The sequence below is a fragment of the Hemiscyllium ocellatum genome, chromosome 10 (assembly GCF_020745735.1).
Source record: "Hemiscyllium ocellatum isolate sHemOce1 chromosome 10, sHemOce1.pat.X.cur, whole genome shotgun sequence".
NCBI classification, from domain to species: domain Eukaryota; kingdom Metazoa; phylum Chordata; class Chondrichthyes; order Orectolobiformes; family Hemiscylliidae; genus Hemiscyllium; species Hemiscyllium ocellatum.
In genome coordinates, this window is record NC_083410.1 from 21,064,835 (window position 1) to 21,081,784 (window position 16,950).

At 39.5% G+C, this 16,950-nt stretch overlaps 1 protein-coding gene across 1 annotated transcript in view; it reads right to left on the reverse strand.

The window, feature by feature from the left end:
* The window catches only part of ttc27 (tetratricopeptide repeat domain 27), a 208,536-nt gene that overhangs the window by 95,013 nt on the left and 96,573 nt on the right, over positions 1-16,950 (reverse strand). The window contains exon 10 of the mRNA XM_060830829.1: positions 14,002-14,115. Within this exon, the coding sequence (XP_060686812.1) occupies positions 14,002-14,115 (114 nt within the window). The remainder of the gene's footprint in view (positions 1-14,001; positions 14,116-16,950) is intronic.

Below are 16,950 nucleotides of genomic sequence, written 5' to 3' on the forward strand. Positions count from 1 at the left end.
GCAATATGGGGCTGCCAAAGCACAGCAGCTTTTCAAAGATGACCCAGGCACAAGGGAAATAGTTTCGCAACGGATATCCAGCATAGCGTTTTATTCTGGGAATGATATGTGGTAAGATGGGGTTGGAATGTGACAGGGGCAGGACAGGTAGTTAACACTGTGAGTTTGGTAATCTCTCTGAAAAACACAACTTGGACAGCCAAAATAAAAACATAAGATGCAACCCAATTTGTCTACACTCAGGCAGACTGTATAGGTCAGCTTAGACAGGCCTCAAGCCTAAACCTGGACTCTGCTCACCTTTCCATGGCAGAGAGACTTGATACCCACTATTTGAGATTTACTGTGGCATATGGTCATACACTGTACAGTGGGTTAAAACTCATCATTTTTCTCTATTGTCAGCTTGTTTTCTAATCATAAGGAGATTTTCATAGTTACTGCCCGCAGGTCTCTCTGGAAACACAGGGCAATAAAACTAGAGTTACGTATGGCTTTAAGCTACAGAAGCAGACATTGACTACAAAAATCTTTTGCAGTCTGAAGCAATGAGGACAAAAGTGAACCTATTAGGAAATAAAAAACAACTGAAATTGACCCCTCCCATCAATCAAATTCCATGCTGAAGATCACTTAATCTTTCTCTTCAAAGTTATGACAATGCAGTGCATATTTCAGAGCAACCCTTTTGGAAAAGTCATCTCACAACATAACACAGAGAACATTTTTTTTAAAGTGGAATACTTTAGTCAGTTCAGCTTAGTAATAGCATATGTAATTAAAGTTTGAAATATGCAGATTTTAATTGTCAAAAGTGAGTTTTTCTTTAAAAGAAGAAAGCTAGACAGTCATTTCCTGATTCAATACTGATAACATGTCCTCTTCCCCAAGGACAGAAGCCAAAGTCTTACATGCAGTTGATTTACAGAAACTGTCCTTAATAATTAGTCTCAGGATGTCCCTAATTAACCCTGCATGGAGGAATTGCAGTGACCTGAAAGAAAGGCTCAGAACAGATCTAACACAGCCCCATTGTCGCTGTTAGCCATCACAACCATGACCCAGACTTGTCATGAGCAACACCAGGGGAGAACAGCTAGTGTTTAATTTTAAAGTGTAGCCATAACAAAAGATTACTAAAGGCTTTATGTGAACTTCATCATCAGACACTTAAACAGCAATGAAATAGAAATTATGGCAGGATTTCTTCACATTTCTGATGAATAACTTGATTGTGTGTGCCATAAGATTGGCCAAAGGCACTTTAATCACTATCCAGAACAGCTTCTGGTTACTCAAGTAATGTAATAGCTCAATCTGATGCAATGAAATTACTGACAGATAATGTGCTGGACTTGAGGGAGAAAATAAATCAAAGTTAGGAATAAGAAGGAAGCTAGCCCAAATTAGCTAGTCAGAAAAATTCACAAGCAGATCGATAGATCAGCAGTGCAAAGGACAAGATTATGGTCAAGCAGAAAAATAAAGACATCCAAAGTACAGTGAAAATGAAAATACAATACAGCATAGGAATAGACCCTTCGGCCCACTTATTGCCCCTGCATGGTTTCTATCCCTCTGTTCATTTCCTGTTCATCTGCCTATCAAGATCCGCCTTAAACATTGCTAATGTGTCTGCTTCCATCACCTCCACTATTCGTGCATTTCAAGTACCCACTCTGGGTGAAAACTTTTCCCTGCACTTCTCCCCGAAACCTGCCCCCTCCTCTCACCTTGAACCTGTGTCCTCTTGTAGTTGACCTTTCCACCCTGGGAAAAAGCCTCTGACTACCTGCCCTATCTATGCCTCTCATAATTTGTGTTGACCTCTATCAGGTCACTCCTCGGCCGCAGTCTTTCTAGTGAAAACAATCCAAGTTTACCCATCCTCTCATCATAACTCAAACCCTCCAGACCAGGCAACCTCCTGATAAGCCTTCTTTGCACCCTCTCCAAAGCATCCACGTCCTTCTGGTAGTGTGGCATTCAGAAGTGCAGGCAATACAGGTAGTTCTTCTACAGCGATGGTTGTATTCTTCTGTAGCCCCACATTGTAGAAAAATCGCACTTTCAACACAGTGCTTAAAATGTTGGCGATGTAATCATATTACAGGCAACACATGTTTTAAAGTTGTTGCTTTAGAAACTATCCCCAATTCATCAATTGCATTACAGCGAACTAACGTTGACGAAACGTACATTATAGCAGAACGATCTGTATTCCAAATGTGATCTAAAGCTTTATACAACTGTAACATAACTTGAAGAAAGTGAGGACTGCAGATGCTGGAGATCACAGCTGAAAAATGGGTTGTTGGAAAAGTGCAGCAGGTCAGGCAGCATCAAAGGAGCAGGAGAATCGACGTTTCGGGCATAAGTCCTTCTTCTGAAGAAGGGTTTATGCCCGAAATGTCGATTCTCCTGCTCCTTTGATGCTGCCTGACCTGTAACATAACTTGCCAACTTTGACATGTGATGCTCCAGCCGATGAAGGCAAGCGTGCTGTATGCATTCTGAACTACCTAATCCACCTTTGTTGTCACTTTCAGGGATCAGTGGACCTGCATGCCCAGATCCCTCTGAATAAGTAACAAATAGTACTGCAAACCAATACAGAAAATGAATAAGGCTCTGCAAGAGATTAGAAGGATGATATAAATATAAGGATAAATAAAAAAGGTGTTTATACCCATGTGAATAGTGATGTCAAGGACAGCACCACTCAAGGTTGATGGAAGGATTTTAATGGTGGAGGATGAGGATACCTTTTAACAAGTAAAAATAGAACTGAGAACATAGTTGTGCCATGGGACAAAGTAGAACAATTGATGGAGCCAGCTGTTATAAAGTAATCGGTTCTGAAATAACTAGAAAGTTTGTTCGATTGCCAGGTTCTGACTGTCATGTTTGACAAATTTAATGCAGATTTTGAAGAAGTAACCAATAATAGGAACATAGTCAATGTAGGTTTCCCAATAGAAATGTACAGTGTATCACAAAAAGAGTTAACAACAAGATTGAGGGGTTTGGTGTGAAACAGTCACATGGATAGAGGTTTGGCTACGGACAGGAAATGCAAAAAAGTGTTGCGTGCATTAGTGAAAAATGTACATCAAAGGTCAACTGAGAGCAATTCCATTCTTAATGTAAACAGGTGGTATACAGGGCAGAGTCTTAAATTTAGAACAAAGGTGGAGATTTGGCTAACAACAAGAAGAACTATAAAAGACCTCACAAAGAGACAGATAGCTTAGAAGAATGAGCAAAGTAGAAACTGGAAGTTAGCAGTAGAACTACATGTTTGGAGGATAAACAAGAAAAGGGTTATATAATGATTGACAGCACAATGAACAGCAAGATCCCAGTGTTAAAATATACAATTTCCTGAAAGAACATGCAGTCAGAAAAATTATTAAATGGAGTACAAATTATATCAAAGCCATCTCCAGTGTAGAATTACCGGGAAAAAACTAACAATAGGAAACTATAGTTAAAAGGAAAAAATAAAACACTTGAACTGTTTTCATTGAAGTAGAGAGGACCAGAGGAGATATTTTACATAGAGTAGGATAAACACTACTTGCTCAAATATAAGTGAATGTATAATGGGAATTGTGATGGCAAATTTAAGATATGAGTGAGGAGTTTTCCATAAAGGATTATTAGAGCTTAGCCACAGGGACCAATTAAGGCAACACTGGATAGACATTGGAAACTGAAGCAAAGGGCAGTGGAATTAGATTAATACACCTGATGGGATAGAGAAAATAAACATATAACAACTCCCAGATTGAAAAAGACAAGACGACATAGGCTCAATAAGGACAGTGGTAGTCCGTTTACATATTTTCTGACCAACCCTGCTCAGAGAAGTTATGATGCACCTCTGAAGCAGGTGAGGGACTTGAACTCATGCCTTCTAGTTCAGCGGCAGGGACACTATCACTGCAAGGCAAGTGACCTCTCAGCCTTCACTATTTGATCACCAGCTGCTGAGGATTGAACCCATGCCCCCAGAGCAACTGTCTCTGCCTCTGGATAATGAGTCCAGTGATAATACCGCAAGGCCACTGTTTCTCCACCCTCAAATTGTTAGTATCTCCACCCTCAAATTGCAGTTCAGCTTGTTTTGCAGTTCTGAACATCTTTTTAATGGGAAAATCAGGTGACCTGTTAGCTTGCTGAACAATAGAGATGTTATTACACACTCTTTAGGGCAGATAGGACTTGAACCTTTGCTCAGACGTAGGGACATTAGCAGTGCTCCACAAAAGCCCCGAGTGGTAGTTCTTTTCATGCAATGCAAGAACAGGTTGCAATGAGAGGCTCAGACACTTGTTTAAGTGATAGCCAGGTAGTGAAATGGAAAGGTTATATATTGATATACTTAAAAGATATCAAACCTGCAGGAAAACTAATACAATATCTATCTATTTCATTAAGGAGGATCATGAAATCTTCTCTGGCTTGTCTGGAACTTACTTTCATATCATAGCATGGACAAGTTAGGCAGAACAGCCTATTTCCATGCTGTACGACTCTAATAACTTATCAGCTTTTGCATCCTGATTTTAAACTTCAGTTGCCCTCCCACTCCACCGAGGACATGCAGGTCCTTGGACTCCTCCACCGGCAGAACACAACTACACGACGGCTGGAGGAGGAGCGCCTCATCTTCCGCCTGGGAACCCTCCAACCACAAGGTATGAATTCAGATACAAGGAGACCTTTAAACTTCAGTTATAAACATGAAAGTACAAGTAAATTAAAATTTCAACGGCATGATGAGGATAATTTATTTTTATGCAGTATGTTAGGATCATCTGGAATGGACTACCAAAAAGGCTGTTGGAAACAATTTCTGCAAAAGTTTTCAAAATGGAGCTGGAGATGGGCAGAGGATTGAAACTCAAGGGAAGCTGTAATGTGCACAATGGATCAAATAGCCTCCTTCTGAACGGTATGAATCTATAATGGACAAAAAAAATATTTTCCTTCCAGCAAAAAGGAAATCTTAGGTACTCCAATGTGTAGAAGGTAAACACTAGAGTACTTTCATATTTTCAGTAAGTAATTAAAGATAGCAAATAAACTGTTACCAATCTTATGGAGAAAGAGCACTGCTGAAATGGGAAAAGCAGCAGCCAACTACAGCTGTTATGAGTCAACTCCCACTGTCTCAGTACATCGATGGAGCCTATAGCTGAGACACTAATGAGTTGCCAGCACGGCTGTCTACTATTTTAACAGCCATGAACTGGTATGCTACGGAACAGTGGTAGAAATCCACAGACGTCTGACATCAGAGGCCAATAAAATTAAATGCTTCCTGTGACTATGACCCTGACTTGTATCAATAAACAACCTGTAGCACAATTTATTTTTTCAATTACCCTCAAAAAGGTGGTGAAACACAAAATACGTTTCTCCAGCAAAAAAAAGTTGCTACAAAAACTTGGTGCACAGCAGGAGAACTGTGAAGACTGAAGAAACAAACTCCGCATACTATTGCTGGAACAATTTCTTCACTTTTGACATTATTTGCAAGTTCAATTAACTCCTGTTTTTGCAGCTCCTCCCCAAATTGTGGATCCTAAGCAGTGGCTGTGAAATAGAAATGAATAGCTGCTGCCAGCACAATTCACAGGGTGGGCAGGAAAAGAAAGGAGGCTTCTCCAGTGTCAATGTTGATTGTTCCCACCAGAGAGATCACCTAGACTTTGGGCAGGTGACACTCCTAATCAGTCCTCACTACACCACTTCCATGACATCCTTCCGATGATTTTTCCAGTTCCTTTATACGTCAAATACAAATTCCACTTGTTCTTTTACTTGTATCAAAGAAAAAATTCAAAATCTAGATCTCGACATATTTCCACTTTTATCATGTGCATACATCCACTCTCTGCTCTAATAGCATAAAATGGCATTTAGTTTTGTCAAGGTTACATACAGACTTTAACTTCCCTATGTTCACTCACCTCTGTAGTCTCTTCTATTCCTCATTTGTCATGCATCCTCAGTTGGTGTCATTAGCAAATGATACAATTATCCCAATTTGCCTACTTCTGATTCATTGACTGACACTGGGCTAAGATGCCATAGGTGCGGATCTCAAGGACATACTGGTAACAATGTCTTGCCAATCTTAAAACATCTGAATACTCTTACTCTATGTTTCCATTTTTCAGGCATCTCCCAATTAATAGACTTCTGTTTAGATCATGAGTCTTATAGTATCCTACATGTCACTTTATCAAGGACTTTCATAATCCCTTTCCCTAGGCTCTGATAATTTCCTCTGATAACAACGATTAAGTATGCATGACTTCTTGATGAAATTGACAGGTAAGATCTCTTGGTTTTTTACAGAACTAGTTCCCCACAGATCTTCCCTATTTTGACCTCAAGCCATTTTCCAACTTACAATGTGAGGCTGAATGATTCACAGTCATCTGAAGCATGAACTTTTCTGAACTGTAGATCAACCAAACCAATGGATCAAATTGGCTCAAATAAAACTGACAGGTCAAACATGGGATTCATGACAACATTCAGCTAATTCAAAGCTAAAGAAATAGGGCAAGGATTCTGAACACTAGTAGCATGAATTATTCATCACACTTATACAGTAATGCGTGATAAGGTTCAGTAAATTAAAAATAGTATCTTGATTATTTGATTTCCTTAAGGAGGAGATAAATATAGTTCCTAGGGTCAAAGTGACCCAAGATTATGGAGCAAAAGTGGGAACAGGGAACTGACTTAGATGATCATATTGAATAGCACAGCAGGTTCGAAGGGATGAATGGCCTATTTCGAGTCATAGAGTGATAGAGAGTTGTACAGCTTGGAAAGAGACCCTTCGGTCCATCTCGCCATGCCGGCCAGATATCCTAAATTAATTTAACCTCATTTGCCAGCATTTGGCCTTTATCCTTCTAAACCCTTCCGGTTCATTTACCCATCTAGCCTTTTAAATGTTCCACCACTTCATGTGGCAACTCATTCCAATCACACTGCATAAAAACATTGCCCCCGAGATCCCTTTTATACCCTTCCCTCTCACTTTAAACTTATGCCTTCTAGTTTTGGACTTCCCGACTCTGGGAAAATACCTTGATTATTCACCGTATCAGTGCCCCTCACAATTTTATAAGGTCACCCCTCAGTCTATGATGCTTCAGGGAAAATAGCCCCAGTCTATTCAGCCTCTCCCTATAGTTCAAACCCTCCAAACACAGCAGCATCCTTGTAAACCTTTCCTGAACCCTTTCAAATTTAACAACATCTTCCCTGTAGCAGGAAGACTAGAATTGAACACATTATTCCAAAAGTTCTGTTCCTATTTTCTATGGTCTTTGATAAATTGTAACTGGACTAGTAATCCCGGGACTGGCTAACCCTCTGGGGATAAAAAAAACTAAATGCTGGAAACTTTTACTTGGAACTGTTCTGAAGAAGTCATAATGGAATTAAAACTTTAATCCTTTTTCCCAAGACATTGTGCCAGAGTCTCTCCAGCACGTTGTTTTTTTAATTTCAGATCTCCAGCATCTGCTGTACTTTACTTTTATTTGTGTCTCTAAATCTCTGGGGACATGGATTCAAATCCCACTATAGCATCTAATGGAAACTGAATGCAAATAATAAATCTAGAATTGAAAGCTAGTGTCAGTAATCATTACCATGACAACTATCATTGATGGCTGGAAAAATCCATTTGGTTCACTAATGTCGCTGTGGGGAAGGAAATCTGTAATGTAAAGCCTACACGTAACTCCAGATCAACAATAATGGACTCTAAAATGGCCCTAGCAAGCTACTCAGCAACAAATGATGGCTTCTGAGATCTCATTGCTGAGGTTCCCACATAAACTGCTGGATAGGTGAGCTAAAGGTAAGGTTACTATAGTCTCTGAGGACTATAGGATTGCTTTCTCATAACAGAGAAACAATTAGTGGTGGTTTAGCCTGGACGTCACTAGTTTGTCTACTTTGTCCTAGCAACCAGGGGAAAGTGAGCACTGCAGAATCTGGACAGTCAGTCAAAAAGTGTGGCGCTGGAAAAGCACAACAGGTCAGGCAGCATCTGAGAAGCAGAAAAGTCAATGTTTCGGGCATAAGTCCTTCATCAGGAATGTGGAGGAGGGAAAGGGGCTGAGAGATGAATGGAGGGGGTGGGGTTGGGGCCAGGGGGAAGGTAGGTGAGATGGAGATACATGGATGTAGGTAGGAAATGACTGTGATGGGTGCTGAGGGTGGAGCCATTAGGTGGGAAGGAACACGGACAGGTAGGACAGGTCAAAAGGACGTAGCCAAGTTGGAGGGTTGGATCTTGGATAAGACGAGGGTGAGGACACTTAGAAAAGTGGGACTATTTCAGGATGTGGTTGAACAGCTTCAGGGCAGAGGAAATGACCTGGGGGATACAGTGAGAGAGAGAGACTCGCTGAGATCTTTGTAGAGGGAGGAGGAGAACTTTTTTAATGTGGGCATTTTTGGAAGAGGCTTCGCAGTAAGGTTTCAGCAACTAGGACAAAGTGAGGGCTACAGATGCTGGAGAGTCAGAGTCAAAAGCTGTGGTGCTGGAAAAGCACAGCAGGCCAGGCAGCAACTGAGCAGCAGGAGAGTCGATGTTTTGGGTATGTCCTTCATCAGGAACGTGGACAGGGAAGGGGGCTGAGAGATAAATATCTTGTCCGAGTCGTCACACAATTATAGCTCTGGTGTCACAAATACACGTCTGGCATCCTCTCGATGCAAGGCTTTTGACTCAGTTTTTTTTTAATAAGCTAAGTCAGGAAAGGCCCCTGGCCTCAGACAACATGAGCTGACAAAATAAATAACCCAATTTGCTAATAAATCCCCACAATAACACGTTGTGACAGTGTGAGGATTACTTCAAGTAACAGTTTTGCAGGTGTTTCCAGGTTCACTTAACAATGCTGAATATCTACCATTTACCTATTTAGCATGCCTCCATTTTGGATTAGAAGATCCCATGCTATATAGCCAAGTCCCAAAGGACACAACTAATTGCTTCGTTTTGTGGGTTGGTGGGGTGGGGGGATGGGAGAATGGAAGAGTAAAACTGTGTGATATATTGTGATGCAAGTCACTTTTACCATTCCCATCATGGGCTCTCCATTCCAACATAGCAATAGATGGTTTAGAACAAAAAAGGAAGGAATAGTAATTTCCTGTATGAAATGAAATTCTGACTATTCAAGAATGAAACAGCTGAAGAGGTGGAAACACTGCTACCCAGCTTTTCAGAGTGAACGGTCATTATGTATGAATATCCCTTCAAGTTTATTTATTCATTTTGCGAAAATAAAAAAGCAAACATGTAAGATACTGAAATTATGAATTTTAGTTTACAGAAAAGCAATGGGCTGAAAGGAAGACCATCACCAATTTATGAAATTACATAAAGATATGAAGAACTATGTTCATTAAGACTACATCAATCAAGGAAGTTCTTGAGCAAATAAGCAGCCAAGTGCATGGCCTTCTTCACAAACAGCAACAGGTTAAATGATGAGTGGAATTAATAAAAGGACAAATGTTAATACTGGCAAGACCTCCACCCCTGTTCTCTCACAATGCCATGGCATTAGGCTACTTCCAAAGAACTTTGGAGCAATAATCCAAAGCAATAAACCGATAATTTAAATAAATGAGTATTACAGGAATAACCATTATGGCCTCACTCTAATCTCCATCCCTGACTCCGACCATGCAACCCCACCTCCCCCCCCCAACTAACAGACTCCGTTCCATCACCACTCCCAACACTCAGGCCTTAGGCATGCAGCTACTCACGCTCATAATTTGCCTGATTGGAGCAGTATCACCTTGAAGAATCTTCAAATTGTACTTCCTGTACTTGGAACCTGGTCATATCCGAACTAAGTAATGTTGCATGTTGAAAATTAACGGTTAGAGTTAGTGAGGGGAAAGTCAGTGCCAATGGCAGTACAATTCATAGCTGTATTTATGCACTAGATTTGAGGGAGGACTGGGTTATAAACCTTCTAGGATCTTGCATTAGAATATTTCTCAGGCAAAATATAAGTTTATTGCCGCTCAAAATCTTACCAAAGTCCTCATGAGTTGCCTGTCTATATCAAGACTCCATTGCTGACAAAGAGACTCTTATCTCATAACTCCTGAAGGGTTTTAACTGATACATTAAGTCCTCTCTGTACAGAACTTTAGTTAAATTTAATAAGCACTGATTTATAAGTATATTGAAACCACAAACAAAATGAATTATATTTGACTTATTTATTGTCACAAGTACATGTTACAAATAGTGAAAAGGGTGTATATGCAGAAACACAAAATAAATAATCCATTAATCAAGAAGCTAAATGATTACATGGTATGTCAAAGATTGTCTTTTTTGCCATGGTATTCTTAAAATAAAATCATATCTTTACAAAACATTCTCCTAAATCTATAGCTGGTACATGCTGTACACCAGGTTTCCATTATGTATTTCCTGACAGTAAAACAAACATACCAGTTTTCATCCATACACACTCAGTGAAATTGTACAGGAAGAGTGAGCAGACAACAAATGAGTTTGAACGGGACATTATATCCTGTATGGCAGTGGGACCGTCTCGTAACAGTTCACCAGCAATATTAGGAGTTATGAGATACAGATACACTAAACAATTTTCATCATAATCTCTCCTAAAATCATTTCTGCCATAGCAATGTTTGAATCTATATAAACAGCCCTTGTCAGAAACTTATGAGATTCCAGTGTAAAATTAGTCTGTGCCTCTTCAGTTTCTAAATTTTCCCAAATTAGGTTCGACTTTCTCCTTTCAGCATATTCCACAGCAAAATATACATGTAGACTACCATGAGTAAAATTTACTGCAACTTTTTTTAATGATGAGACAATCTAAGAAATTTATTTTTCAACGTTAGGGTCTATATGAAATAACTGTGAACTTGAAGATGATCATAATGTACAAATATTCATACTATTCGCTGACTGTAAATATTCCTCAACCACAGACACATCATACAAGGTGTTTATTTCAAAAAGGTTAAGGACTGCAATACCTCAATAATTTTAGGGCATGAACTCTCCCACGTCCTAGCCCCTACACCACACACCAGGCCTTGATTTCACACTGTCTGCCATTACACAACATCTATTGTTAGCCACTACCAGTCTCATTAACAGCTATTCACCCTTCTAGTCAGATCTTTACCTACACCCTTGTCCAACTGTTTCTCTCTCTCCTTAGGCTGTATTCCTACTTATTGGTTACTCATTTTCCTCTCCCCCACCCTATATCCTTTTGCATATACACCGACATTTTCTTAGCTACCATCAGTTCTGAGGAAGAGTCACCGGACTCGAAAGTTTAACTCTGATTTCTTTGCACAGAGGCTGCCAGAACTGCTGAGCTTTTCCAGCAACTTCTGTTTTTGTTTCTGATTTACAGCACCTGCAGTTCTTTTGGTTTTCATATAAAATATCAAGTCAAGTTTCAGTCTGCGATCCAAACTGTCCATAATAAAGTCAACTGGGATCATAATACTCTGTATTCACCAATGTTGCTCTCAGAGCATAGTAAACGACTGCAAATTGCCCACCATTCCCCAAACCGTGGGCAAAGTGCTTCCACTCACTGCAGCAACACAGTGGATATATTTGTACTCCCGCACTCAAGGGGAAAGGGGAAAACTTCAGTCCCATTATCACAACCTTCTCTCACATTGTTCGCCCCAGATACTGTTTCATTGTTTAGATCCATAGGTAAATATCCAAACTATGCAATGGTGACTTTGTTATAATATTTTGTGCAATGTAGCCAAATTTAGCCTATACATGAGTTTTTTAAACGTTCACCACAATGTTCCATTATATAGAATTTATAGCATTGAAACAGGCCTTTCAGTTCAACAGTGGAGGAATTCAGATGCATAGGGAGATGAGGGAGAACTGGACATAGTCAGAGGACATGTGAAAACTGGCACTGTGCTTTTGAATGTTGTTGATGAGGGAAAGAAACAACTGAGAAGCGAGAAAGAACTTAAGGATAATTCCTTGAGGGATACCAGAGGTAATGGGAGTGAGACAAGAAGTCATCATTCTTTGGCTACATTTAGATTGATGAGAATGGAATCTGCTGAGATTGGTTCCACCCAGCTGGATGAGAATGAGATGCAAGAAGTTGGTGTGGTCAAATGGGTCAAAATTAGCAGACAGATTGAAAAGGATGAAGAGGGTATGCTTAGGGATAATAGATCAAGCACAAGACAGACCGACACAGAGTAAAGTCTATCTAAATTTCCTCATAATGCCAATTACTTGGTAAAATAGTAATAAATTAATAATTTGGTGCAGAATCTGATCTAATTAGAACTAGATTTAGACTACCCAGGCACTAATAGCTATCAGTGAGTGAAAAGATGCTCACTCCATCAACCTGCTGTTCCACAACAATAGTGAGATAAGCAAACGATTGTTGGTGGTACTTGAACACCTGCCAAGACACTAGAAAAACTCTTACATTCTGAATACTGCCACAAGCATTTGGTCATTGACAATAATCAGCGCGAAAGTAGACAGGATTTTGGTTTACAGCTTTTTAGATTAGATTAGATTCCCTATTGTGTGGAAGCAGGCCCTTCAGCCCACTAAGTCCACACCGACCCACCAAAAAGTAACCCACCCAGACCCATTTCCCTCTGACTGATGCACCTACACTATGGGCAATTTAGCATGGCCAATTCACCTGACCTGCACATCTTTGGACTGTGGGAGGAAACCGGAGCATCCGGAGGAAACCCATGCAGACACAGGGAGAATGTGCAAACTCCACACAGACAGTCACCCGAGGCTGGAATCGAACCTGGTCCTTGGTGCTGTGAGGAAGCAGTGCTAACCACTGAGCCACCGTGATGGCCTTCTTATTTATTAAGAGCCAACATGCATCAATCTTTCAGGACTGTACTGGACTGTTTACCTCGACTGAAAGCTCAGTTTTTGGTATGAAGCTCAAATCCATTAATGTTCATAGAGGGGTTTACTGTGCTAGAAACTGAGTACCAATAGCATTACTGAAGTTCTGTGCCCTGGTCTTGTAAATTATATTTTAACCAACACCACTGATAATCTGGTACCAGGTAATTATCTCGTAATTTATCTTAATTGGCTGCGATATTTACCTCAGAGACTACAACAGTTCAAGAGCAAAAACAGAAATTGCTGGAAAAACTCAGCAGGTCTGGCAGCATTTGTGGAGAGAAATCAGAGTTAACGTTTTGGGTCCAGTGACTCTTCCTCAGAAATGTTAGCTCTGATTTCTCTCTATAGATGCTGCTAGACCTGCAGAGCTTTTTCAGCAATTTCTGCTTTTATTTCTGATTCTCGTTATCTGTAGTTCTTTTGGTTTTTATTTGGTTCAAGAGCTCTTCACTGCAGCTATTCCATAAGTGTTATATAAATGAAAGTGCATTCTATACTTGCTGCAATAAAAGCTTCATTAGACAATAAGATCTGTGCCTCACTGTTGTGTGCACCTACTTAATTTCGATTTCTAGGTTTTGATGGTGTGCAAAATAAATACTTCCAGTTCCTAATTTCTCTCAGAGGAATTTTAACCCACCAAATCACCTGCCAAACAAAATTCAAGAATTAGTGCTTCCCCGTTAACATTCTGAGCTTCCAAAGCACCAGTGGGATCAGTAGGTTTCCTACATGACTCAGAGTGGGTGGGGTGAATAAGAGAGCTCATGCAAACAATCAGGATGTTTCTACTTATCAGAACAGATTATCCGCAGAATCTGTAGCTGTAGGTCACTGCTCAGGATGTTGTTTCATACAAACTGGACATTTTAATGTGCCAATTTCCTTTTCACACCAGATAGATAGGGATGTGCTGACACATATCCTGCCTAATTCTAATGTTGTATGCAAAGTTACTAAATATTTTTGTAACCACAGTAGCTGCAACGTCCTACCTGTGTCTGCATCATTGCACGTTCAATCCGACGAGGACTACCTTTCTCCAGTTTTGTTCTCAGCATTAGGGTGGTCACTTGAATGGCCCAGAACTTTGGCTGAGACAGTATATACTGAAACATAAAACAAAACCACATTGAGAGTTAACATTTTTTTTTAAAATGGAAAGGTTAAAAATTAAAGCTGACTCTTAAAAGACTATTTTAGTATTTGGTATGTATTTTCATTTTTGCTGGAGCATTATAAATAACCATACCCTCTGCATTAAGAAGTTGATTTTCATTCAACCCACCCTGAACATAAGTGTGCAAAAACAAAATTCATCAAACAGACAACAAAATAAACCACATTAATGTCAGCTTTGAAACATTAAGATCGCAATTCTTGACTTTGGTGAAATGGGCACAATCTCATCAGATCTTTGTATATCTAATAAAGGTAACCTGCTTGAGAAATTAATAATGATGCTGCTGGTTCTCTTAGTTATGGACGTAACAATATTAAAACACAGTGGCAATTCTATTTTATAAGTAGTCATAAAGGATCAAAATTTGGTTCTCTTCATATTTGAGCAAAATTAGGGTTGCTCATAGTATATCATCGATGGTTTTGGCAAGCTGTAAGAACCAATTTTAGTGAAATGACCAGAATGACAAATGTTCATTCACCTTTCGAAGCTTTAAAATACCAAACAAATCCAGCAAAGCAACACCACGCAGTGTAAACAGACCATCCCACTCAAAGAGGTTCCTTTAGCCTCCTCACTGGGGCTTTAGTACTTCAGACTGATATTTCAGGTCATCAGCCATGCTTCTGAAAGGATTGTGCTATTCTTAAGTGGGGATTGAACAGCAATTTTAGCAGAGGTAAGATGCATTTTTAAAGTTCAACAATCTTTCACTTGAACCCTATCTCACTGGGATACATCTGCACATAATTCACTAGGATTGGAGAGACAAGGTAAGGGAAGAAAAAGTTAAAAAAGGAAAATAAGCTTTATTTAAAAAAACTTGAGATAAGAAACACGTGTGACTTCCAAAAATGGCGCTAACTAATATTGACTTCAGGTTACTATGCCAACAAACTCTCGAAATAACTGGTAGACACCTAGACCCAAGGGAAATACAATGCTGTCAATGCTTTAAAAGGACCACCCAGATGCCCAATGTTTATACTAAAGTGTTTCCAAATATGATTTACTTGCAATTTGTCTCACTTTGCTAGTCAATTGGGAATTACAATCTAAGACAGCCAAGCATTTGAACTTTACAACGTTATAGAATGGGTAGATCTTTTGGAATGAGCTGAATTCACACTTTAAGGGTGAAAAAGAAAGGCCTGAGGAAACAGAGTGGTGTTAACAGTGCATGAGAAAAAGAGATAGCTTCCTATACATCCTGTTATTTCAAGCACAAAGGGACTCCCATCTTCTGTAAAGCTAATTTTGTTCACAAGGAAGTCAGCACCATTCATCATGTACACCCAACATCCTTTAATACACTGAAAGAAAATTCCCACATTAAAGTGCTCTTACATATTTGAAATAATGGTTAGTGTGGACATAAAATAATTCTTTAAGAAAGGCTCCAAAAAAACATTTTAAGTCCAACAAGAACCACAGTGCTTACTGGACATGAGTCATACCCATAGGATTTGCTTTCTGCCAATTCTGGTTCTGCTTGTGCAATTTACATGGGTACTTACTTGTTTACATCACAGTGCATGTTTCACTTAGTGCTGTGTACAGCTGCATAGTTAAAGCAGCAAAGGCGCTATTACAATGTACAACTTTATTATTAAGTTACTGAATGCTGTCCAATGGTGAAAATTCTCCCAACTGTAGAGTGAATAGCTTACAATGAAAGAGGAAAAGAACCATGGTAGGGTGGACAGAGAAAGTAGCTCAATATGCATAGGGTCTGTTGGAAGCATATTGAAATCGAATGGATCTGACAACAGGATATATAAACGAGGAAACCAAGACTTCACTCTGTTAAGGAGAAACAGCTCAATAACTTAACTGTAACAGTACTTTCAACTTTCCATTGTAGGTATATTAATAGCTTCCATGAGATTGCCAAACTACTGCCAAACTATGCTAAACTACGGTCAAATCCATATGTGGGCTTACCATCATGAGAAGAACTGAGTTTATAATCATTTCAGATGGGCCTTTACAACCAACGCATAGGGGATTTCTGTCCTTTTAACTCTTCAAGCTTTACAAAAACAATACAGCACAGGAATAAGCCCTTCAACCCCCCCGTCCTTCACTGACACATTTTGCCCCTCCAAACTCAAACTGTCTTCACTTACAGGATCCATATCCCTTTATTCCGTTCCTATTCAATTATCCAAAACTGAAAATATACTCTGTGCTGATCCACAGCATGGCCTAGTTTGGATCACAACTCTGCAGTTTGCTTGATTCAATCCAGTTCTGAGGTATCTCAGAGGTCCTAGAACCTCACTACTGTTTGCAAAGTTGCATGTGGGTCCAATGAGAACCTTGTCTCTAAAATATAACACATTTGGAGCTGTAGCATCCATTGATTTACCAGGAAGTACAATACAGTTTAACTGGTCCTTTCCTGGGTTGTGTCCTCATGAGCTAGTTTTTAACATATTTGCTTGCTGGTTATAACACTTGTATTATAAATTATTCAAAGATCAGCAACCAGCATCTTCAGGGCATTCCTGATAGCTCTACCATTTCTTAATAATAAAGATGAAATAGTCAATAATTACCTGTTTAACATCACATTGTCTTTAGACAAAGCACGGTTATTCTCATCTATCACTTGGCCTTATTCCTTGTACAGTCCGTTATCATTAATGTATTATTGGGTTTCTATTCTACTCATGAATTTCAGAGGTCCTTGACTGTAAGACTACATTGAAACGCTGCCAAAATTATGGAGGAATCAAAGCTACAGTCCATTCTCAAT